This window comes from Corythoichthys intestinalis, chromosome 7 (genome assembly GCF_030265065.1).
Source record: "Corythoichthys intestinalis isolate RoL2023-P3 chromosome 7, ASM3026506v1, whole genome shotgun sequence".
Taxonomy (NCBI): Eukaryota; Metazoa; Chordata; class Actinopteri; order Syngnathiformes; family Syngnathidae; genus Corythoichthys; species Corythoichthys intestinalis.
In genome coordinates this window covers 59,338,957-59,363,021 of record NC_080401.1, presented here as the reverse complement: position 1 = coordinate 59,363,021, position 24,065 = coordinate 59,338,957, and the positions used below count along the sequence as shown (strand labels likewise).

At 41.5% G+C, this 24,065-nt stretch overlaps 1 protein-coding gene across 5 annotated transcripts; it reads right to left on the bottom strand.

Annotated features, from left to right (window-relative positions):
• Nucleotides 1-542: 542 nt before the first annotated feature.
• On the bottom strand, nt 543-23,601 carry nfic (nuclear factor I/C). 5 transcript variants are annotated; one of them, XM_057840301.1, is made up of 12 exons: nt 23,429-23,601; nt 19,195-19,365; nt 18,759-18,935; nt 18,507-18,690; nt 15,702-15,770; nt 15,564-15,638; nt 15,358-15,490; nt 11,030-11,151; nt 10,694-10,959; nt 10,450-10,618; nt 10,292-10,389; nt 543-7,902 (listed from the first exon to the last, which is right to left on the bottom strand). In XM_057840301.1, the coding sequence occupies exons 1-12, from the start codon at nt 23,507-23,509 to the stop codon at nt 7,882-7,884; spliced, it is 1,566 nt and encodes a 521-aa protein (XP_057696284.1). In that variant the 5' UTR covers nt 23,510-23,601; the 3' UTR covers nt 543-7,881. The 5 variants fall into 5 exon arrangements, with proteins under 5 accessions (XP_057696284.1, XP_057696282.1, XP_057696285.1 ...); XM_057840299.1 differs by having other exon boundaries at nt 10,450-10,959; XM_057840302.1 differs by lacking the exon at nt 543-7,902 and having other exon boundaries at nt 9,530-10,389; nt 19,195-19,326.
• Nucleotides 23,602-24,065: the final 464 nt, after the last annotated feature.

The window sequence follows — 24,065 nt, the reverse complement described above, 5'->3', positions numbered from 1 at the left end:
GGATATTATCTGAAATTGAGGCTTGTAAGTCCCACAGCATGGTAAGTGGGCATTTGCGTGTTGTTTTCAGCACCATTTTCTGCGTATGTTTCGGGATCTGTTCCTGTCTGGTCATCCCTGTCCTGTCATATGTATTTTACATTCCGCTACCTTATGATTTGCAAATTAAGCACTGGTTATAGATACTTAATTGCCATTCTGCAGTATTGCTGACAGAAGTACTAGCTTCTCAGTTAGCGTACATAGCCTGATAATTCGATGCTGGTTGACACGCACCAAGTAGCTAACCATTTAGCGTAGTTTATGTGCTAGAAGCTACTTAACAAAAACAAACAAAATAAAAATAATAACACGTTCTTTAAGAGATTTGATTTCTTGTCATGATGCTTCTTGACGCGCGCAATTAAGCTAACCCTTTAGCATTGTTTCTGTGCTCCACGCTATAAGCCAAAAATGACCTCAGAGCAGAAAACAAATGAAAGAAACAATACAGTGGGGCAAATAAGTATTTAGTCAACTACTAATTGTGCAAGTTCTCCTACTTGAAGATATTAGAGAGGCCTGTAATTGTCAACATTGATAAACCTCAACCATGAGAGACAGAATGTAGAGAAAAAAACAGAAAATCACATTGTTTGACTTTTAAAGAATGTATTTGCAAATCATGGTGGAAAACAAGTATTTGGTCTATACCAAAAGTTAATCTCAATACTTTTTTATGTCCCCCTTGTTGCCAATAACAGAGGCCAAACGTTTTCTGTTACTCTTCTCAAGCTTTTCACACACTGTTGCTGGTATTTTGGCCCATTCCTTCATGCAGATCTCCTCTTGAGCAGTGATCTTTCTGGGCTGTCGTTCGGCAACACAGACTTTCAATTCCCTCCACAGATTTTGTACGAGGTTGAGATCTGGAGACTGGCTAGGCCACTCCAGGACCTTGAAATGCTTCTTACGAAGTCACTCCTTTGTTGCCCTGGCTTTGTGTTTGGGATCATTGTCATGCTGAAAGACCCAGCCACATCTCATCTTCAGTGCCCTTGCTGACGGAAGGAGATTTTCACTCAAAATCTCTCGATACTTGGCCACATTCATTCTTTCCTTTACACACATCAGTCGTCCTGGTCCCTTTGCAGAAAAACAGCCCCAAAGCATGATGTTTCCACCCCCACGCTTCACAGTGGGTATGGTGTTCTTCGGATGCAATTCAATATTCTTTCTCCTCCAAAGACGAGAACCTGTGTTTCTACCAAAAAGTTCTATTTTGGTTTCATCTGACCATAACACATTCTCCCAGTCCTCTTCTGGATCATCCAAATGCTCTCTAGCGAACCGGAGACGTGCCTGGCTTCAGCAGGGGGACACGTCTGGCAGTGCAGGATTTGAGTCCCTGGCGGCGTATTGTGTTACTGATAGTAGCCTTTGTTACTGTGGTCCCAGCTCTCTGTAGGTCATTCACTATGTCCCCCCCGTGTGGTTCTGGGATTTTTGCTCACCGTTCTTGTTACCATTTTGACGCCACGGGGTGAGATCTTGCATGGAGCCCCAGATCGAGGGAGCTTATCAGTGGTCTTGTATGTCTTCCATTTTCTAATAATTGCTCCCACAGTTGATTTCTTTACACCAAGCACGTTAGAAGAAGTTAGACCTCTTTGACAGCCAAAAATCTTGCTTGTTTGTAGGTGACCAAATACTTACTTTCCACTGTAATTTGGAAATAAATTCTTTAAAAATCAAACAATGTGATTTTCAGTTGGTTGTTTTTTCCACACTCTGTCTCTCATGGTTGAGGTTTACCCATGTTGACAATTACAGGCCTCTCTAATATCTTCAAGTGAGAGAACTTGCACAATTAGTGGTTGACTAAATACTTATTTGCCCCACTGTATGCTCTCTACAAGCTTTGTTTGTCTGCCATGATGTAGCTAACCCTTTAGCATTGCTTCCGTGCTACACTCTACTAGCTAGAAAATTACATTAGCGATGAAAAAAAAAAAAAAAAAAAAAACATTAATTACGAGCTTTGATTCTTTGTCATAATGCTTCTTGACCCACGCGATGTAGCTAACCCTTTAGCATTGTTTCCGTGCTACATGCTAATAGCTAAAAATTACATTAGAGATGAAAAAAAAACAAATAAAAACATTCATTACGAGATTTGATTCTTTGTCATGATGCCGATTGACGTGATCAATGTAGCCAACCTTTTAGCATTGTTTCCGTGCTACAGGCTATTAGCCAAAAAAAATGACATCAGAGCAGACGAAAACAAATAATGTTCTTTCCAAGAATTCTTTTCTGGCCATGATGCTTCTAGACCTGCTCGATGTAGCTAACCCATTGGCATTGTTTCCGTGCTACATGCTAATAGCTAAAAAATGACATCAGGGATGAAAAAAAAACCAAACCAAATAAATAAAAACATTCATTACGAGATTTAATTCTTTGTCATGATGCCGATTGACGCGCGCAATGTAGCTAAACCTTTAGCATTGTTTCCATGCTACACGCTACTAGCTTAAAAAAATGACAGGGAATAAAAAACAAACAAAATGATTAAAAACATTCTTTAAGAGATTTGATTCTTTATCGCGATGCGAAGGAAGTGCAATGTAGCTAACCCGTTAGCATTTTTTTCCGTGCTACACACTATTAGCCAAAAATGTCATCAGACAAAAACCAATTAAATAATGTTCTTTACAAGAATTGCATGTTTGCCATGATGCTTCTCGACCCGCGCGATGTAGCTAACCCATTAGCATTGTTTCCGTGCTACACGCTACATGACATGAAGGAAGGAAAAAAACTAACTAAAAAATTAAAACATTCTTTACAAGATTTGATTCTTTAGCACGATGCTAAGGATGCACGCAATGCAGCTAACCCTTTAGCATCGTTTCCGTGCTACTAGCCAAAAAAATGACATCAAAGCAGACAAAAACAAAGAAATAATAACACATTCCTTACGAGATTTCGTTTTCGGTTAGCTTTGGTTTTTGTGGGGGAAGAAAAACAAAACCAAAGGCAAAACCAAAATGGCATCCGAATTATTCGGACAAGATTTCCATGGCTTTGGTCATTTTTGCTCTGGATTTTCCGCTCTCGTCTTCCTTCACTTGAATCGCTCGGTCCCTTTTCCGCTCTGCAAACAAAAATTTTATCCTCCTGACAGAGGTTAGCTTTAGCATCATTCGCGTCGCTTGCGTATGGCTCGGCCACCGGTCAAACGCTTGGTATACATTCAAAGTATTTAGACACACTCGTGTTTTCCGTTATAGAAGAAGCGTACATGCAAAATAAAAAAATAAAAATAGATTATTAAGGGTGTGGAAATTGCAGCGGCGCCCCCACGCTGTCGGGACTGCGACAAAATCGCTTAACCGAGTGGATTGCGTGTCCGCGCCGAAGGCTCATTGGCGCGCAACGCGCGAGCGCTTTGCTAGTGTTGCGGTAGCGCCGGGAAACCATGTGGAGGCGCTTTTGGGATGTCAGTTAATTGGTTGGTTGGTGTGTAAATCAGTCAAATGTTTTGTGGGTTTGATGACTCAACGTTTTGGTTAGCTAAAGAGAATTAGCACGTTTAGAATATTGGTGATTCTGAGCTCTGACTGCCATTGACGGCGCTAGTCGTCCAATCCATGTTGACTGGGAGGGATGATAGCGATTGAGTGATTATGTTTGAGTTAAAAAAAAGTTTGTAAATTCGTTAAAATTTTTTTTAATGATGGTGGTTAATGAGTAAAAATTCATTTTTTTAAAACAAGGATTTTTAAATAAATTGGTCATTTTTTGAGTGGGTGTAAAGTATTTATTGTACAAATAGTTGTTTTATTTAATATATATTTTTATATATATATATTTTTTTAAATATTGTATTTTTAATTTAAGGTCAAGAGGTCGAGGGATTATGATTTTCAAATTTTAAGAAGCTAAATATTTTAGAAATCATTTTTTAATTGTTGTCTGAAATCGTTTTTTTTTTTTTTAAGGTTTGTGTGTGTCAAGGCTAGCCAGTAATGTAGACAGACAGACAGATAGAGAGCTAGGTACTGTGTTAGTAAAACTACATTGATACCTAGCTAGCTAGGTTGCTATTTTTAATGATAGCTAGCATAGATTTCATAAATCAATAGATGGCGATATAGTTTTAGCGATCTATATTTCTAGCTACAGTATCTATCAATCTATCTAGCTAGCTAGATAGCTGGCTAGATAGTTAAAGGGCTAGATACTGTATTATTAAAACTGGATTGATAGCTACCTAGCTAGGTGTATATTTTTAATGGTAGCTAGCATAGATAGCTAGATAGATAAGTACCGTATTGGCCCGAATACGAGACGGTGTTTGTTTGCATCGAAATAAGACTGAAAAAGTGGGGGTCGTCTTATATTCGCGGTCTAGACGTTATACCCATTCCTGAAGCTAGATGGCGCCAGATATCATTGAAGCGATGTTCTGTCATGAGTCATGACAGATCTGAGCTACTCTCAAGTTTAACCAGTTTGCATTATTTTATTGCAATGTTTTTCCTTATTCAGATTTGTTTCAAGACTACAGTTACAGTTAGACTTCACTTTGATGGTTAATGCAGTTATTGCAATTTTGTTGTTTTATCTATAATCATTTGTTTCAGATGTACTGTAATTATTTTCTGTATAAAATTAATTTGGTGTTGAAAAAGTATTTTTTCAAACTTGAGTCTTGAAAAAGAGGGGGTCGTCTTATGATCCGGGCCGTCTTATATTTGGGCCAATACGGTATCTAGTTTTAGCTACACATCTAGCTATTGATCAATATATCTAGCTAGAAAGCTAGCGAGCTTGTTCGAGAGCAATATACTGTATTATCAATATTAGATCGATAGCTAGCTAGCTGGTTATTTTTAATTATATCTAGCATAAATAGCTAGCTAGCTAGCTAGTTTTTGCTATCTATCTATCTAGCTAGATAGATAGTTAGTTAGTTAGAGAGCTAGGTAATGCGTTCTTAAAATTAGATTGATACCTAGCTAGCTACGTGGCTATTTTTAATGATTGCTATCTATCATTCTATAAAATCTACGCTAGGTATCTAGTTTTAGCTATCTCTATATCTAGCTATCTATCAATCTATCTGTCTAGATAGCTAGTTAGAGCGCTAGATACTGTATTATTAAAACTAGATTGATAGCTAGCTAGCTGGGTGGCTATTTTTAATGATAGCATGCATTGATAGCTATATAGATAGCTATCTAGTTTTAGCTAGCTAGCTAGCTAGCTAACTAAGCTATCTATCTATCTAGATAGATAGAGAGTTAGTTAGAGGGCTAGGTAATGCGTTATTAAAACTAGATTGATACCTAGCTAGCTACGTGGTTATTTTTAATGATTGCTATCTATCGTTCTATAAAATCTACGCTAGCTATCTAGTTTTAGCTATTGATATATCTAGCTATCAATCTATCTGTCTAGATAGCTAGATATTGTATTATTAAAACTTGATCGATAGCTAGCTAGCTAGGTGGCTATTTTTAATGACAGCAAGCATTGATTGCTATATAGATAGCTATCTAGTTTTAGCTATCTATCTATGTATCTAGCTATCTATCTAGCTAGATAGCTAACTAACTGGTTAGAGAGCTAGATACTGTATTACTGGTAATAAAACTAAATCGATAGCTATCGCGCTATCGCTAGCTCTGTCTATCTATCTAGCTATGTAGCTATCTATCTATCTGTCTATCTATCAATAGACAAAAAAATACATATATTCTTTGACATATTGGGACGGAATTTTTTTGGTATGCTTTTATTCGTTCATTACATTTTGAGATCAAAATATTCACAGATTATTAAGATTTTCACGTTTTAGGAAACCAAAAATATTAGCAATCATACTTGGAAAAAAGCAGGGATTTTTCTGAAATTGTTCAATTTTTTTAATTTTTAATTTTTTTTTTTTTTTTTAATGAGAGGTGTTAAATTTTAAATAAATAAAGGTGACAAAGATATTTAAGTGTAAATAAGTTTTTTTTTTAAAAAACATTTTCAAAAGCAAAACTATGGAAAAGTTATTTACATAGAATTTAGGGCTGGGCAAATGGTACCAATTTAAATCGCGATTAATCGCATGAGATTAATCGCATTTGGTAAGAAGCATTAAGCACTTTTAAATTTACTGTCATAATAATGAAATATGAATCCATATTAACTCACCAGGAGTTAATACGCAATTTAAAAAAACGTAATATCAGAGTTAACTGTAACTCACCTAACCTTAATAGAATATTAAAATAGGATAAATTATTGTCAAAAGTAATTTGGGAAGCAAATTTGCAAAAATTTGACCACAAAATGTTTAGATTATGATTCACAAGTTTTGTCCATATCAATTAAAAACTTAGGGGGGAAAGTTTCTGAAGTGAGAGTTTGTTCAACGACAGCCATTGAGTTAAACTCAAAATTTTGCCTATATATGAGCCTTCGGACGCGTCCTACGCAAAAGCGCTAACCCGCTAGCGTCGGCTACGTAGCGTAACGCAATCCAGCATGCAACTTTTTTGGTTTCGGTTTTTTTTTTTCCTCCAAAGGGTACCGTTCAAAGTTCTGTTTGTTATTTTTCTTGTCGTCAAAATGAAGGCAAGGCACATTCTGTGTTTCGGACATTTCGTGCAAAATAGACCGTGAAAAAAATTAATAATAATAATAATAAAATTCTGTTAGGGTGGCTGTAAGGTCAAAAGGAAGGGGGTAAAAAGCACATTCCTTCGTTTTGCTCAGGCATTTTTTTTATGCCATTTACTCATTGGCAGCCATTGACAGCGAGAGAGGTCCAATCCATTTGGACTGGGAGTGCTAACACTATAACTTTTATTAATTATGATTAATTAATTATTAATAATCAAATATTCAATATGGGGGTCGGCATTGAGGAGCCGGTAAAGTAAAAGTATGACTTTTTTTTTTTTTTTTTTAAATAGCCAAGAAATTAGTTTCTATAAACTTGACATTACAGTGTTGTTGCCCCCACCAAGATGGCCGTCATGTAGACACATGGCTACAGCTATTTCTTGTCTTCTTATTCATTTTGGGTCACTTCATATGAGTTTTGTTGCGTTTTGGTCACGTCCAGCTAATTATAGGGTCATTTCTATGTCCATTCTTGTTTATATTGGGTCACTTCCTGTTGATTATAGGGCAAATCTGGGTCACTTCCTGTTTATCCAGGGACTCTCTGTTCATTTTGGGTCATTACATATGTTTTGTGGCATTTTGGGTCAATTCCTGCTAATTCTAGGAGCATTTCCATGTCATTTCTGGGTGACTTCCTGTTTTTCCCGTCACTTTTTATTGACTTTGGGGCACTTCCTGTCAATTTGGGGTATTTATGGGTAACTTCGTGTTGATAGGTGTCATTTAAAAATGAAGAAATACAGAAATAAACTGTTTATGGCTACTAATAACACCCTAACGTTGATTTTTTAAAAAAAAGTTTAAATATTTATAAAATAGAAATTAGCAATAAGCTGTTCATTTAAAACGCCAAAATGACTGTGCGTCTATCACCGGCAATGGCAGCCAACGAGCTAAGAGCGACTAAACGTTTCCACGCCAAGGGTGATTGTCACTCAGTCTTTTCCGTTCTTCTTCTTTCCTTCCTTTCGTTTTTTTTTTGTGGGGCGATGGAGAGGCGGGGAAAAAAGTGCAAAAAAGTTTGAAAGAAAAGACGGCGTCTCTCTCTCGCTCTCTCGTTGGAGTCTTGAGGTGAGTCAGAAAAAAAAAGCGAGGCTTATTTGCATATATGATAAGCAGCACCTGCAAGGGGGCGGGGTTAAAGGCTTGATTGAAGTCCTTTCCGGGAAATCCTTCAGGCGACCAATCTTCAGAGCCGTTTGGAGTAGTGTTTCAGTTGCCCAGATACCAAGACTGAAACATGCAAACATTTGGTCATATGACATAACAAATAAATTGGACTTCTACCCAAAGTTGGCTGAGATAGGCTCCAGCACCCACGTGTAAAGTAATAAAACACATAATGATAATTAAAAATATGTGCAAAAGCTCAGCAAAATACATTTTGGGAATGACACGTCCTATGTTTGCCTGCATTTGGAATGGTTTGGTCGCCCTCTAGTGGCTCTTTGGAGTAGCTGGTGTAAAAGTGATATATTTGTGAACATTTTTTATGGAGCCCTTAAAGAGACATCGACAAAAATAACATAAAATTAAGCAATCTTGTGCGCACCAGATACTATCTGGTAAACATTAGCGTTATACCACATTTAATCGAGCAGACTTTTGCAATGCAAGTTAGCCAATTGATGCGTTGTTGCAATTGGCTAACTTGCACAGTATTGGCTAACTTGCATAGCAAAAGTTTGCTAGCTTGAATCCTATGTAATGCTAATGTTTACCAGTTATTTTGGAGTGCGCACCAGAAATCTGGTAAACATTAGCATTCTAAAGCTAGCGGACTTTTGCGATGCAAGTTAGCCAATTGTTGGATTGTTGCAGTGGGCAAACTTGCATAGCAAAAGTTCGCTAGCTTAAATATTATGTAATGCTAATGTTTTCAACAATTGGCTAACTTGCATAGCGAATGTCCGCTAGCTTAAATGCTATATAATGCTAATATTTAAAACAACTGTCTAACTTTGTTAGCAAAAGTCCAATAGCTTAAATTCTATATCATGCTAATGTTTACAATTGGATAAATTGCATAGCAAAAGTCCGCTAGCTTAAATGTTATATAATGCGAATGTTTAAAACAATTGTCTAACTTTCTTAGGAAAAGTCTGCTAGCTTAAATTCTATATAATGGTAATGTTTACAACAATTGGTTAACTTGCATAGCAAAAGTCTGCTATCCTAAATGCTATAGAATGCTAATCTTTACAAATGGATATTGCATCGCAAACGTCCGCTAGCTTAAATGCTACCTAATGCTAATGTTTACAACAATTTGCCTACTTGCATAGAAAAAGTCCGCTAGCTTAAATGCTATATAACGCTGATATTTACAACAATTGGCTAACATGCATAGCAAAAACAGTGAGCTTAATTGCTGTATAATGCTAATGTTTACAACAATTGGCTAACTTGCATAGCAAAAGTCCGCTATCTTAGAGCCTAAATACAATGCTAATGTTTAAATTAATTGGCTAACATGCATAGCAAAAGTCCGGTAGTTTAAGTGCTATATATTGCTAATGTTCATAACAATTGGCTAATTTGCTTGACAAAAGTCCGCTAGCTTTAATGCTACGTAATGCTTAAGTTTACAACAACTGTCTAACTTGCTTAGCAAAAGTCTGCTAGCTTAAATGCTATATAATGCTAATGTTTATAACAACTGGCTAACTTACGTAGCAAAAAATGCTAGCTTAAATGCTATATAATGCTAATGTTTACAACAATTGGCTAGCATACCAAAGGTTCGCTAGCTTAAATGCAATATAATGCTAATGTTTACAACTACAGGCTAACTCTCTACCCAAAAGTCCGCTAGCTTAAATGCTATATAATGCTAACGTTTACAACAATTGGGTAGCAGAGCAATAGTTCGCTAGCTTAAATGCTATATAATGCTAACGTTTGCAAGAATTGGCTAAATTGCACAGCCAAATTCCCGCTAGCTTAAATGCTATATAATGCTCATGCTTACAACAATTAGCTAACTTGCATAGCAAAAGTCCGGTAGTTTAAGTGCTATATAATGCTAATGTTTACAACAATTGCCTAACTAGCGTTGCAAAAGTCTGCTAGCTTAAATGCGATATAAGGCTAATGTGTACAACAATTGGCTAACTTGCATAGCAAAAGTCGGCCATCTTAAATGCTACACAATGCTAATGTTTACAGCAACTGGCTAAATTTCATAGCAAAAGTCTGCCACCTTGAATGCTATATAATGCTAATGTTTACAACAATTGACTAAATTGTATCCTAATATTTCACAATGTCGATATATTGTCACACCCCTACTAGCAAAGATTTAAAAGCAACACACTGAGAAAACTGAAGCCTGAGCAAACTCCATAGGGAAATAAGCCAATTTAAGACTTGATGCTAATACATGCCCGTACAAATGGATTGGACGTCTACCACTGTCGATGAGTGCCAATGAGTTCATTTATAAAAATGTTATAGCTGATTGAACAATAGCAAGGTTGTTGAAGTGTTTCCTAAGTTTGAGTGTTGTAAGTATTAATATGCTAAGTTATGTGCGGTTTAAGTAAAAACAGAAATTTTTAAAGCAACTGTGGTTCATCTGTCAACGTCAATGGAAACCAATGAGATCATATGTACTGTATACCTGGGCTTGGTAGAGTCCAGCAGGGTCTCGAGACGCGACGCCCACAAAGGAGGAGCGACTGCCAGGCGGGGTCCCGGGGGTGCCGGGGGCCGAGTACGCTGTTGCGATGACATCATCAGTCCACGGTGCTACGCTTGACGGGCCGGCGAATCACTTACTGGGCGACGCGGGGGAGTTGGCGGCTCCGTCGGAGGACGTGCTGGGGGGCTTGACGTCCGCCGGCAGAGTGGGCCGAGGCAGCGGGGACGGGGGCGGCCCCAGGGCGGGGGCCAGCATCTGAGAGGAGAGGTAATGGCTGCTCACCTTCAGCTGGTTGCTGCCGTTTAGCTGCAAACGCAAAAGTTGCAAACCCAAATTTGTGAGTAAAAGTGGAAGTGACCTGGAATAACCCCAAAACCTCACCGAGCTCTGATTGGCGGGGTCGCAGGCCAATGAGACCAGGTCTTTAATGGGGTCCTGTCCCAGATGCGGAGGGTAGCGGATGGCTCCGTGCGGGAAGTAGGACGAAGACGGGAAGTGCAAAGACGGCGACGGGTGAGGACGGGGCAGACCGCTGTGCACGGCGATGACGGGTCGATGATGCTGGGTGAAGGAGCCCAGCCTGGGCGAGTCCTCCCGGGCCGAAGGGCTGCCGTCCAGCTCGGCCTTCTTCGCCGGAGGAGACGCGCCTGAACAAACGGAGTTGGGTTTTTTTCTAAAAAAAAGGTCATGAAAATCGGGCAGCGGTGGCGGCATTACCTTCTTCCATGTCGTCCGCCCAGTTTCTGGAGCCGCTGGCCGGAGAGGACGGTGAGTGGTAATAGTCGCCGCCAGGGCTGCCCACCTCTTCTTCCACCGAGCCGGACTTGTGCCGCTTGCTCCTGCGTGGATGGACGCCGTGTTAGCTAGCAAAATTTTCAGTCATTAAAATCATAGCTATCACATATTGGGTGATCAGTGCTGTGAAATATGACGATATACTGTATCTCTGTTCCTGCAATGCACATTTTGGCCAGAAGATGGTGCCAATTTCCACTGACTTTTGGGATTCCAACTAACACCACTTGGCCTCAAGATGTCCCTATTACCACTCAATAGATAAACGATTAGCTAATTAAACAGAAAGTGAGAGTAGTAAGTGACTCAAAATCAAAAGGAACTAACGAAGTGACCCGAAAATGCCCCAGAATCATCAAAAAGTGACCCAAAATAAACAAAGTCACCCGTGGGTGATCCATAACCGACAGAAAGTGACCCGGAAATGCTACATAATCAACAGGAATTGACTAACAAACACCAAATGACCATGGAAATGCCTTAAAATCAATAGGAAGTGACCCAGAAATGCCTCAGAATCATCAAAAAGTGACCCAAAATAAACAAAGTCCCCTGTGAGTGACCCATAACCGACAGGAAGTGACCTGGAAATGCCAGAGAATCAACAGGAAGTGACTAATATACAGGAAATGACCATGGAGATACTCTAAAATCAACAAGAAGTGACCCATAAATGCCCTAAAACAAACAGAACCAATACGCATGAAGTGGCCTTAAAGCTGTAGTGTGAACTAATTTCTTCACATGCCAAATAGGGTCACAAGTAAAATAATTAAACATTGTCCACCAAATAAAGCATGAAAAAATAATTTATGTGTTGTATATTTGTCAAAATAATCGCGTTTCCGAAGTTCGAGCCTGAAAGGGGACGAACCCGGAAGTGATACGTCACACCGGGAACAGCGTTGGAAGCTCCATACATACGGCCGCCAAACAAAGCCCTTCAAACAATGATTCAAACATCGATATAAGCGATAGACCGCGCGCAAGGGAGGAGATCCAAGTTTTTGAAGAGTTGGAGGAAGAAGAGGAGCTTGGAATTTGATGTTGGATCTAACATGTATTAGCCAGACGCTAATCAGAATGCAAACAATGTACCTAGACTACCTGACATGGAATGGATACAAGACCCATCGAGATTACAACATTGGTAAGATATAGGCTGTTATTATTTTTATGATTTGAAGATGCAGGCATTTCCACATAATGTTATGTTTTTGTCTATCTGATGACATTGTTAAAAAAATAATAATAATCAGACTTCATGTTCATTTTGGCAGATCCGGCAGCTCTCGTGCATATAAGATAATAATACAAAAACGTTGGGGGGAAAGAAGGAGAGTCGTTGTTATAAGCAGACCGGTTAAGGAAGCAGGCATCTTCGAAGTGTTTGCAGCAGAGAACACTACTCGATGATGGCGTGAAATTCATTCGCTTCGTGCGAACGAAAGATGTCCATTTACGTGCCCTGCTATCCTTTGGCCACAACTTTTCGTTTGAGTGAGAACAAAACATCGCCACACACCGCCGTGGCATCTTACCGAGAAGCAATGCAACAAACAATACTGTTCTATGGTGGACTTCCCTCGCACGTCTAGGTGTGACGTAATTTCCGAAGATTGCCGAAGAAAAGCATTTTCGTTGTCAAGGGCGTTGCTATGGGTTAAACAAACAATCTGGAAGGGTTGCGTTAAAAAAAATAATGAAAATATGCTTATAATTGTTTAGCCATTGATATTATTCAAAAACATGGTTGGCCAACCTTACTTCAAAGTTCCCCTTTAAAATGCCCTTCAATCAATTTTTAGCAATGATCCAAAATGGACAGGAAGTTATATCAGTAGGCTCCCAAATGTACAGGAAGTGCCTAAAAATGTACAGGAAGTGACCTCGGAATGCCCCAAAATCCAGAGGAAGCGATTGGGAAATGCCCCAAAAACATCTGAAAGTGAGCCAAAATCAACTAAGTGCCCCATAATAACCAACAGGAAGTGACCAGCCAACAGGAAATGAACCTAAAACCAACAGGAAGTGCCTAATAATGTACATGATGTGACTGGGGAATGGCCCAAAATTCAGAGGAAGTCACTGGGGAATGGCCCAAAAACATCAGAAAGTGAACCGAAATCAACAACATGCCCCACAACCATCAGGAAGTGACCATCCAACAGGAAATGGACCTAAAACCAACAGGTAGTGGCGCAAAATGTACAGGATGTGACCTTGGAATGCCCCAAAATTCAGAGGAAGTGGCTGGGGAATGCCCCAAAATCTTCAGAAAGTGATTCAAAATCAGCAAAATCAGCTATAACCAACAGGAAGTGACAATCCAACAGAAAATGAACCTAAAAATGTACAAAATTCAGAGGAAGTCACTGGGGAATGGCCCAAAAACATCAGAAATTGAACCGAAATCAACAAAGTGCCCCACAACCATCAGGAAGTGACCATCCAACAGGAAATGAACCTAAAACCAACAGGTAGTGGCGCAAAATTCACAGGAAGTGGCTGGGGAATGCCCCAAAATTCACAGGAAGTGGCTGGGGAATGCCCCAAAAACATCAGAAAGTGACCTAAAACCAACCAAGTGACCCAATAATGCCCCATAACCAACAAGAAGTGACCATCCAACAGAAAATGAACCTAAAACCAAGAGGAAGTGCCTCGAAATGTACAGGACGTGACCCTGGAACGCCCCATAATTCAGAGGAAGTGGCAAGGGAATACCCCAAAAACATCAGGAAGTGCTCCATAACCAACAGGAAGTGACCATCCAATAAGAAATGAACCTAAAACCAACAGGAAGTGCCTAAAAATGTATATGAAGTGACTGGGTAATGCCCCAAAATTCAGAGGAAGTGACTGGGGAATGCCCCAAAAACATCAGAAAGTGATACAAAATCAACAAAGTGCCTCATACCCTACAGGAAGTGACCATCCAACAGGTAATGAACCCAAAACCAACAGGAAGTACCCCAAAATGTACAGGAAGTGACCCCGGAATGTCCCAATATGCAGAGGAAGTGGCTGGGGAATACCCCAAAAAAGTCAGAAAGTGCTCCATAAACAACAGGAAGTGACTATCCAAAAGGAAATGAACCTAAAACCAACAGGAAGTGGCCCAAAATGTACAGGAAGTGACCTTGGAATGCCCCAAAATTCAGAGTAAGTGGCTGGGGAATGCCCCAAAATCTTCAGAAAGTGATCCAAAATCAACAAAGTGAGCCATAACCAACAAGGAAGTGACTATTCAACAGAAAATGAACCTAATAATGTACAGGAAGTGACCTCAGAATGCCTGAAAATTCAGAGGAAGTGGCAGGGGAATGCCCCAAAAACATCAGAAAGTGGCCTAAAACACACCAAGTGACCCACTAATGCCCCATACCCAACAGGAAGTGACCACCCTACAGAAAATGAACCTAAAAACAAGAGGAAGTGCCAAAATGTACAGGAAGTGACCCTGGAACGCCCCAAAATTAGGAGGAAGTGGCTAAGGAATACCCCAAAAACATCAGAAAGTGCTCCATAACCAACAGGAAGTGACCATCCGACAGGAAATGGACCTAAAACCAACAGGATGTGCCTAAAATGTACATGAAGTGACTAGGGAATGCCCCAAAATTCAGAGAAAGTGACTGCGGAATGCCCCAAAAATATCAGAAAGTGATACAAAATCAACAAAATGCCTCATAACCTACAGGAAGTGACCATCCAACAGAAAATGGACCTAAAACCAAGAGGAAATGCCTAAAAATGTACATGAAGTGACTGGGGAATGCCCCAAAATTCAGAGGAAGTGGCTGGGGAATGCCCCAAAATCTTCAGAAAGTAATCCAAAATCAACAAAGTGGGCGATAACCAACAGAAAGTGACCACCCAACAGAAAATGAACCTAAAAATGTACATTAAGTGACCTTGGAATGCACCAAAATTCAAAGGAAGGTGCTGGGGAATGCCCCAACATCTTCAGAAAGTGATCCAAAATCAACAAAGTCCCCCATAACCAACAGGAAATGAACCTAAAACCAACAGGAAATGCCTAAAAATGTACATGAAGTGACTGGGGAATTCCCCAAAAACATCAGAAAGTGAACCAAAATCAACAAAGTGAGCCATAACTGACATGAAGTGACCATTCAACAGGAAGTGAACCTAAAACCAACAGGAAGTGCCTAAAAATGTACAGGAAGTGACCTCGGAATGCCCCAAAATTCACAGGAAGTGACCCGTAAGTACCCAAAAATTACCCGCTGGATGAGGTGCTGGCGAGGGTGCGTCGCATGTTGATGGGCTGCAGGAGCGTTTGGTTGAGATCGTACGCCAGGTGGCCTTGAAGTTCCCCGATGGAGAAACTCGGCCCCGCCCCCGAGACCACGGGAGCTGCGCACAGTTCATACGTTGCGTTCAGGAGCGTCCGAGAAGTCACCGTTTTTTTAACTCAAGCTACACTTACTCCTAGACACCTGCACCAGCTCGGTGACGCTGAAAACTCCCGACGTCACGAATGCGTCACGGAACTCGGGACCGTCTGCGGATAGAAAAGTGGACGGTAAGCGAACGGCGAACGGACGCCGAGATCGTGTTACGTTACCCGTGGTGGGCGCGCGACCGTCCTCCTGATCGGCCACCGTCCGGCCGGGGCTTCCACTCTCTTCGGACTCTGGATACAGGAAGTGGATGTTATTGCCGGTCGGGTTGTCTTAATCGAGAGGAGGGATTCCCTGGACTGGTCGCCAAATGCAAATTCGCCTTGAATTGGTTGTGTGTAAATGACATCTACAGACAACTGAATAGTCATCGGTACGTCAGGGCATATTTAAACAAATAATGGATTGGTCGCCAAACAATGTCAGGACAAAATAATGGATTGGTTGGTAACCAATGTAGGGGCACATTTAAACAAATGACGGACTGGTCGCCAAACAACGCGAGGGCACAAGCCAATAGTGGATTGGTCGCCAGTTAATGTCAGGGCGCATACAGTGACAAATAATAAATGGGTCGCCAACCAAGGTCAGGGCACACGTAAACAAGTAACGGATTGGTCACCGTGCAATATCAACTCACAGGCAATCATTGACTTACTGACAGTCAAGTATACGCACCATCATGGATTGGTCGCCATTCAATGTAAGGGCGCAAATGGACAAATCCTGGATGGGATACCAGTCAATTTTAGGATCGCGATTGGTCGCCAGTCAATGTGAGGGCAAACACGTAACATGGATTGGTCACCAACAAAAGCAAAGACACACGTATGCAAATGACGGACTGGTCGCCAAACAATGCCAATGGAGAATTGGTCGCCAGTCAATGTCAGGACACATTGAGAGACAAACAATGGATTGGTCGCCTTTCAATGTAAGGGCGCAAATGGACAAATCCTGGATGAGATGCCAGTCAATTTTAGGATCATGATTGGTCGCCAGTCAATGTGAGGGCAAAGACGTAATATGGATTGATCACCAACCAAAGCGAAGACACACGTATACAAATGACGGACTGGTCGCCAAACAATGCCAATGGAGAATTGGTCGCCAGTCAATGTCAGGACACATTGAGGGACAAACAATGGATTGGTCGTCAGTCAATGTCAGGACAAAATAGTCAATTTGAGGTAAAAGACAAATCATGGAATGGTCACCAACCAATGTGAGGACACATATACAAATCACGGACTGGTCGCCAAACAATGCCAATGGAGAATTGGTCGCCAGTCAATGTCAGGACACATTGAGAGACAAACAATGGATTGGTCGCCATTCAATGTAAGGGCGCAAATGGACAAATCCTGGATGGGATGCCAGTCAATTTTAGGATCACGATTGGTCGCCAGTCAATGTGAGGGCAAAGACGTAATATGGATTGATCACCAACCAAAGCGAAGACACATGTATACAAATGACGGACTGGTCGCCAAACAATGCCAATGGAGAATTGGTCGCCAGTCAATGTCAGGACACATTGAGGGACAAACAATGGATTGGTCGTCAGTCAATGTCAGGACAAAATAGTCAATTTGAGGTAAAAGACAAATCATGGAATGGTCACCAACCAATGTGAGGACACATATACAAATGACGGACTGGTCGCCAAACAATGCCAATGGAGAATTGGTCGCCAGTCAATGTCAGGACACATTGAGAGACAAACAATGGATTGGTCCCCATTCAATGTAAGGGCGCAAATGGACAAATCCTGGATGGGATGCCAGTCAATTTTAGGATCACGATTGGTCGCCAGTCAATGAGAGGGCAAAGACGTAAAATGGATTGGTCACCAACCAAAGCGAAGACACATGTATACAAATGACGGACTGGTCGCCAAACAATGCCAATGGAGAATTGGTTGCCAGTCAATGTCAGGACACATTGAGGGACAAACAATGGATTGGTCGCCAGTCAATGTCAGGACAAAATAGTCAATGTGACGTCACAGACCAATCATAGAATGGTCACCAACCAATGTGAGGACACATTTAGACAAACAATGGATTGGTCGCCAAACAACGTGACGCCACAAGCCAATAGTGGATTGGTCGCCAACAAATGTCAGGGCGCATGTAAACAAGTACCGGATTGGTCTCTATGCAATATCGACCCACAGGCAATCATGGACATGACAGTCAAGTATTCGCACCATCATGGATTGGTCGCAATTTAATGTAAGGGCGCAAATGGACAAATCCGGGATGGGATGCCAGTTCATTTTAGTATCATGATTGGTCGCCAGTCAATGTGAGGGCAAAGATGTAACATGGATTGGTCACCAACCAATGCGAAGACACATTTAGACAAATGATGGACTGGTCGCCAAGAAATGTGAGGGTACGGGCCAACCGTGGATTGGTCGCCAGTCAATGTCAGGGTAAAATTATACAAATCTTGGATTGGTCACCTACAATGTGAGGATAGATTTCGGTAAATGAAGGACTGGTCGCCAAACAATGCAACGTTACATGCCAATCGTGGATTGGTCGCCAGTCAATGTCAAGTAACTAAATCATGGTAAGTCAAGTAAGGAAATTATGGAAATGTTGACTGTCAGGTACACGCATGATTGGTCGCTATTGAATGTGAGGGCGCAAATGGACAAATCGCGGATTGGTCACCAGTCAATTTTAGGACAAATAAATACGTAGTTGTTATTGGTCGTCATTCAAGTTGTAGGGTGAATGTGAATCATTGATTGGTCGCCAGTCAACACCAGGACTCAGATACATAGTGGATTGGTCACCAGTCAATGTCAGCACACGTATAGAGACAAATAATAGAAGAGTCGCCGATCAATGTCAGGGCGCAGACAAATCACAGAATGGTTGAAAACGTCCGGACAAACCCCGGATTGGTCGCTAGTTAATATCAAGACATGGGGACGATTCGACGGCAGGACTGGCCTCTGCGGTGCACGTAGTAGGCCAAGTAGAGGTCCAGCTCCTTGACGGAGACGGAGATGTGTTGTGGCTGCACGCAGAGCAGCGGGTTGGCGCAGTGGGCGCCCTTGACCAGTCGCTCGCCGTCGGTGCTCTCCAGCGGGATCCCCTTGAACAGGATCACCATCACCAGGTCCAGCCTCCACACCTGAGACATCTCAATTAGCATCAGCGGCCAGAGTCTGCCCGGCAACCGGCCAGCGGCGCCCCACCCACCTTGTCCGCCTGCCTCAGGCAGTCGATGCGTCGCATTTTGCCTTTCTGGTCCGGATTGGACAGGACGCAGCAGGCCCCCTTTTTGCCCGTCAGCGACATGACAAAGTCCTCCCGGCATTCCGGTCGGATGTCCTTGCGTAGTTTGGCCAGGAGGCGCGAGGCCCACTTTTGCTTAACCTGCACGGAAACCAGAATTTATATGTCAGTGAGGAAAAATATATAGGAACAGTAACAGTAGTTCTGCAAGCTAGTGAGCAGAACAATTTAGCAAGGGCGCTCTCTAATGGACAGGATGATCATGACATATTTAGCTGTCCATTATTGTGCCTGACCAAAACAACCATCACAGTAAAGCTAGCATGTTCTTGTTATTCTGTATTATCATTTTCGGCCCAAATCTAAGAGGACTCTTGAGTGTAAATTCTCCACGACGCACCTCGGCCTTCTCCCCCAGGAGTTCCTCCTTGACGGCCCTCTCTTCTTCTTTGGTCATCCTCTTCTCGTGCTTCTTGAAGTACTTCCTCTTCCTGGCCTGCAGGTTGAACCACGTGTAGGCGAAGGCACGCACCTGCGGCAACAAGGCCTCGATGAACGGATGGAACTCATCCTGGAAACAGACAAACGGACAGTCCACGCTCACGGAACGGGCTGGACAAAGTGGCCGTTGAGATGTCACGGAAGGTACAGGTTCCGTCACCTGACTCGAACCCGATTGAGCGTGCATTTCAATGGCGAAAGACGAAAAACACTTAGAATTTATAGTTAGCATTAGTTCATTATTTTTGCCCTGCAATTGGCTGGCAACCAATTCAGAGTTTAGCCCGTCTACTGTCTATCTGTAATTAGCTGTGTTGTGTTATTGTTATTGTATTGTGTTGTGTGTTTTTGTGTTGTGTAACTGGGTTGGGTTATTGCGTTGTAGTGTGTACTGTGTTGCGTAGTTGTGTTGTGTTATTGCGTTGTGCAGTGTTATTCTGTTGCGTAGTTGTGTTGTGGTGAGCTGTTATGTTGCGTTATTGTGTTGTGTTATTGTGTTGCATAATTGTTTTGTGGTGTGTTATTATGTTGCATAATTGTGTTGTGGTGTATTTTTGTGTTGTGTTATTGCGTTGTGTAATTGTCTTGTGGTATGTAATTGTTTTGGAGTGCGTTATTGTGTTGTGGTGCATTATTGTATTGTGTTCTTGTGTTATGTTGCGTTATTGTGTTTTTGTGTGGGATGTTATTGAGTTGTGTAATTGTTTTTTGGTGCGTCCTATGTTGTGTTATCTCATCGTGTAATTGTGTTGTGGTGTGTTATTTTGTTGCGTAGTTGTGTTGTGTTATTATGTTGTGTGATTGCGTTGCGTAATTGTGTTGTGGTGTGTTATTGTATTGTATTATTGTTTTAAGTTGTGTTATTGCGTTGCTTAATTGTGTTGTGGTATAAAATTGTTTTGGAGTGCGTTATTCTGTTGTGGTGCGTTATTGTATTGTGTTCTTGTGTTATGGTGCGTTATTGTGTTTTTGTGTGGGGTGTTATTGAGTTGTGTAATTGTTTTTTGGCACGTCCTGTGTTGTGTTATTGCATCGTGTAATTGTGTTGTGGTGTGTTATTTTGTTGCATAGTTGTGTTGTGGTGTGTTATTATGTTGCGTCATTGTGTTGTGTGATTGCGTTGCGTAATTGTGTTGTGGTGTGTTATTCTATTGTGTTATTATTTTATGTTGTGTTATTGCGTTGTGTAATTGTGTTGTGGTTGAAATTGTTTTGGAGTGCGTTATTGTGTTGTGGTGCGTTATAGTATTGTGTTCTTGTGTTATGTTGCCTTATTGTGTTATTGTGTGGGGTGTTATTTTGTTGCGTAGTTGTGTTGTGGTGTGTTATTATGTTGCGTTATTGTGTTGTGTGATTGCGTTGCGTAATTGTGTTGTGGTGTATTATTGTATTGTGTTATTTTGCGTTATCATGTTATATATATTATGGGGTGTTATTGAGCTGTGAAATTGTTTGGTGGTGCATCTTGTGTTGTGTTATTGCGTTATGTAATTGTGTTGTGGTGTGTTATTGTATTATGTTGTGTTATGGCGTTGCGTAATTGTGTTGTGGTGTGTTAATGTATTGTGTTATTGTTTTATGTTGTGTTATTGCGTTGCGGAATCGTGTTGTGGTGTGTTATTATGTTGCATATTTGTGTTGTGGTGTATTGTTTTGTTGTGTTATTGCATTGTGGTGCGTTATTGTGTTGTGGTGCATTATTGTATTGTGTTCTTGTGTTATGTTGCGTTATGGTGTGAGGTGTTATTGAGTTGTGTAATTGTTTTGTGGTGCATTCTTGTATTGTGTTCTTGTGTTATGTTGCGTTACTGTTTGGGGTGTTATTGAGTTGTGTAATTGTTTTGTGGTGCATTCTCGTGTTGTGTTATGCAACTGTGTTGTGGTGCATTATTTTGTTGCGTAGTTGTGTTGTGGTGTTTTATGTTGCATAGTTGTGGAGTGTTATTATATTGTGTTATTGTTTTATGTTGTGTTATTGTGTTGTGTTATTGCATTGCGTAATTGCATTGTGATGTATCATTGTGGTGTGATATTGTATTGTACAGTTATTGTTTTATGTTGTGTTATTGTGCCGTGGTGCGTTATTGTGTTGTGTTATTGCATTGAGAAATTGTGTTGTGGTGCAATTTTTCTGTTATGTTATTGTGTTGTTATTGCATTGTGTAATTTTGTTGTGCTGTGTTTTTGTGTTGTATTGGTGTTACTGTGTTGTTGTTTGTTAATGTATTATTTTTTTGTATTGGTTTATAGTGTTGTATTGTGGTATTGTGTTGTGGTACTGTGTTATCGTGTGTTATTGTGTTGTGGTGCATTATAAGGTTGTGTTATTGTGTTTTTGTAGTGTATTATTGGGTTGTGGTGTGTTATTGTGTTGTGTTATTGTGATATGTTGTGTTATTGTGTTCTGTTGTGTAATTGTGTTGTGGTGTGTTATTGTGTTGTTATTGTGTGCTGTTTTTTTCTGTAATGTGTTATTGTGTTATGGTTTGTTGTTGTGTTATTGAGTTCTGTTGTGTAATTGTGTTGTAACGTGTTGTTGTATTGTGTTATTGCATATACAGAATGCAATTATTCGCAATTTATCTCACAGGTAATTTTTTTAACTGTGTAGTAACTCATATGAATTGAGAGGGTCTGGCAGTGAATGAATGAATAAATTCTGAGCATGAACTCATTGTGAGTTAATATACAGTAGATTAATATTTAAGTAGATTAATATTTCAATAATGTGCTCTGCCCACTGTGCCCTGCAATCGACTGGTAGTTCAGGGTGAACCCTACCCATAGTGAGCTGGGATAGACTCCACTGCTGGCAATAGACGTCCAATCCAAAGAGCAAATGTTCCTGTGCCGCCAACCCTCCCAGCTCTAATGGACTGGACGTCTGTCACCGTCAATGGGAGACAATGAGTCAATATACTGTAGATTATTTCATTAACATGGCAGTAGATTTAATATAAAAGTGCTCTAACTACCATTTTTATGTCATTAACGTACAGAATGCGATTCATCATAATTGATCGCGATTCAAATGAGTAACACTTGCCCACCTCTAGTCTAAATGTGCCATAACTGACTTGCGACTTGCGAAAATTAAGGAATGGATGGAAAATACGTTGTTTTGGACCGGCACATCAGATAACACTACCTCAATCAATCAACACCTTGACTCAAGTACAATGACGACTTTGTTCGGGCTGCTTTGCTAAGGAGTGGACCAGACCGGAGCACCGCATCCGGGCGGTTCTTTGTCCAGCTTCTCGCCGGGACCAGAGGCCCTCTGTCGGCCACGCTCTGTCCCTCAACCCGACGAGTCCGACTGCGGCCATTTTCTGCTGAGTAACACGCACGCAAACGCGCGCGCTCCGTCAGAAGGAAGTTGAACTTGGCCGTCCCTCTTGAGCGGTCGGCCTGTCCCCCTCGAGCCCACCAGGACGAGCCTTCGAGCGGACGCGCGGTGGGATAGAGCCCGCCGAGCGACGGAAGTGTCCATGCGCCAAACTCGCCTTGGAAAACCCGACATTCTCAGTTAATCATCAGTCGCGGGACAACTACTTAGGTGTCTCGCGTTGAGCTTCGGTAGTTTCCTTTTAGGTCACGCGGGGACAAATTCGGCGTCACCCTGAAACAATATAAACGCCTATTAAGGGCAAAACTGCGAGTTTTATGTTCGTTTCGACCGCTGACTTCCGCCCTGTGTGGACCGTTTGACGGAAGCCGTTCACTGCGTTTCAACTCTCAAAGTTCAGCTTTTAAAACGCAAAGGTCCGCTGTTCTCTCAGTATTAATACCCCGAATTTTAGTTTCGACTATAAAAACTTTAAAAGCCGTGTCTGCGATTTTCTAAGACATCAGGATATCCGCCTGTGCCTACATTTGATTGAATCCGCTCTATTTTGAATGAAGTTTGGCGGTGAACTCGCCAACGTCACAAGTCACTATTAGGCGGTTACAAACTAAACATGGGACATTTGGACGGGAGAAACAAGTCGCACAGCACAAGTTTTGTGGTGAATGATTCTCACAACTGGGCGCTTTGGCCTGTTTTTTTTTTTCTTTTCTTTTTTTTTTTTTTACCACCACTGCGTTTCGGGATTCAAAACGGTACCGGAACAGCTTTGTTGTTGTCCTACCATGTCCGAACCGAGCCGCCAGCCGAGGAAGTTGAAGCTGTTTTCAACGCCGGCCCATGTCCAGTCGCCTTCCCTTCTCATTCCATATTCACGCCCGACACTAGATCCGTGCCAGCGGGGGCAAATCCAGGAGCACCGCCGTCCCGCGTCGAGCCTCGGCCAGCCCCCCCTACCCCTAGCGCCGCTCGCCCCCTCCCTCTCCCGGCAGGCTGCGGCAGAGCAGGATGGAGCCACGTTCACCGTTTTTGTTTACCTCCCTCCTCCTCTCGGCCGTTAACTTACAGTAGCTAAAAACTGCCATTTCTGGAGAAATTGCGATGGGAGCTTTGCAGTGGTGATTTGGGGACATTTTGAGGTGACTTCCTATTGATATCAGGTCACTTCCTGTTGATTTGGGGACATTTCAGGGTCACTCCTGTTGATATCAGGTCACATCCTGTTGATCTGGGGAAATTTCCGGGTCTCTTCCTGTTGATATTAAGTCACTTCCTTTTGATTTGGGGACGTTTCAGGGTCACTTCCTGTTATTATCAGGTCACGTCTTGTTGATATGGGGACATTTCAGGGTCTCGTGCTGTTGTAGCAGGTCACTTCCTGTTTATCAGGTCACATCCTGTTGTTGCGGGGATCTTTCAGG

What these genes read in the sequence shown, in the direction of transcription:
- nfic (XM_057840299.1), bottom strand. Translation starts at nt 23,509, where the DNA reads ATGAGAAGGGAAGGCGACTGGACATGGGCCGGCGTTGAAAACAGCTTC. An exon ending in GCTGGTGCAGGTGTCTAGGA is followed by an intron (nt 15,491 to 15,563) that starts GTAAGTGTAGCT and finishes AACTGTGCGCAG; the next exon opens with CTCCCGTGGTCTCGGGGGCG. An exon ending in CTGGACTCTACCAAGCCCAG is followed by an intron (nt 7,903 to 10,291) that starts GTATACAGTACA and finishes TGCATGTTTCAG; the next exon opens with TCTTGGTATCTGGGCAACTG.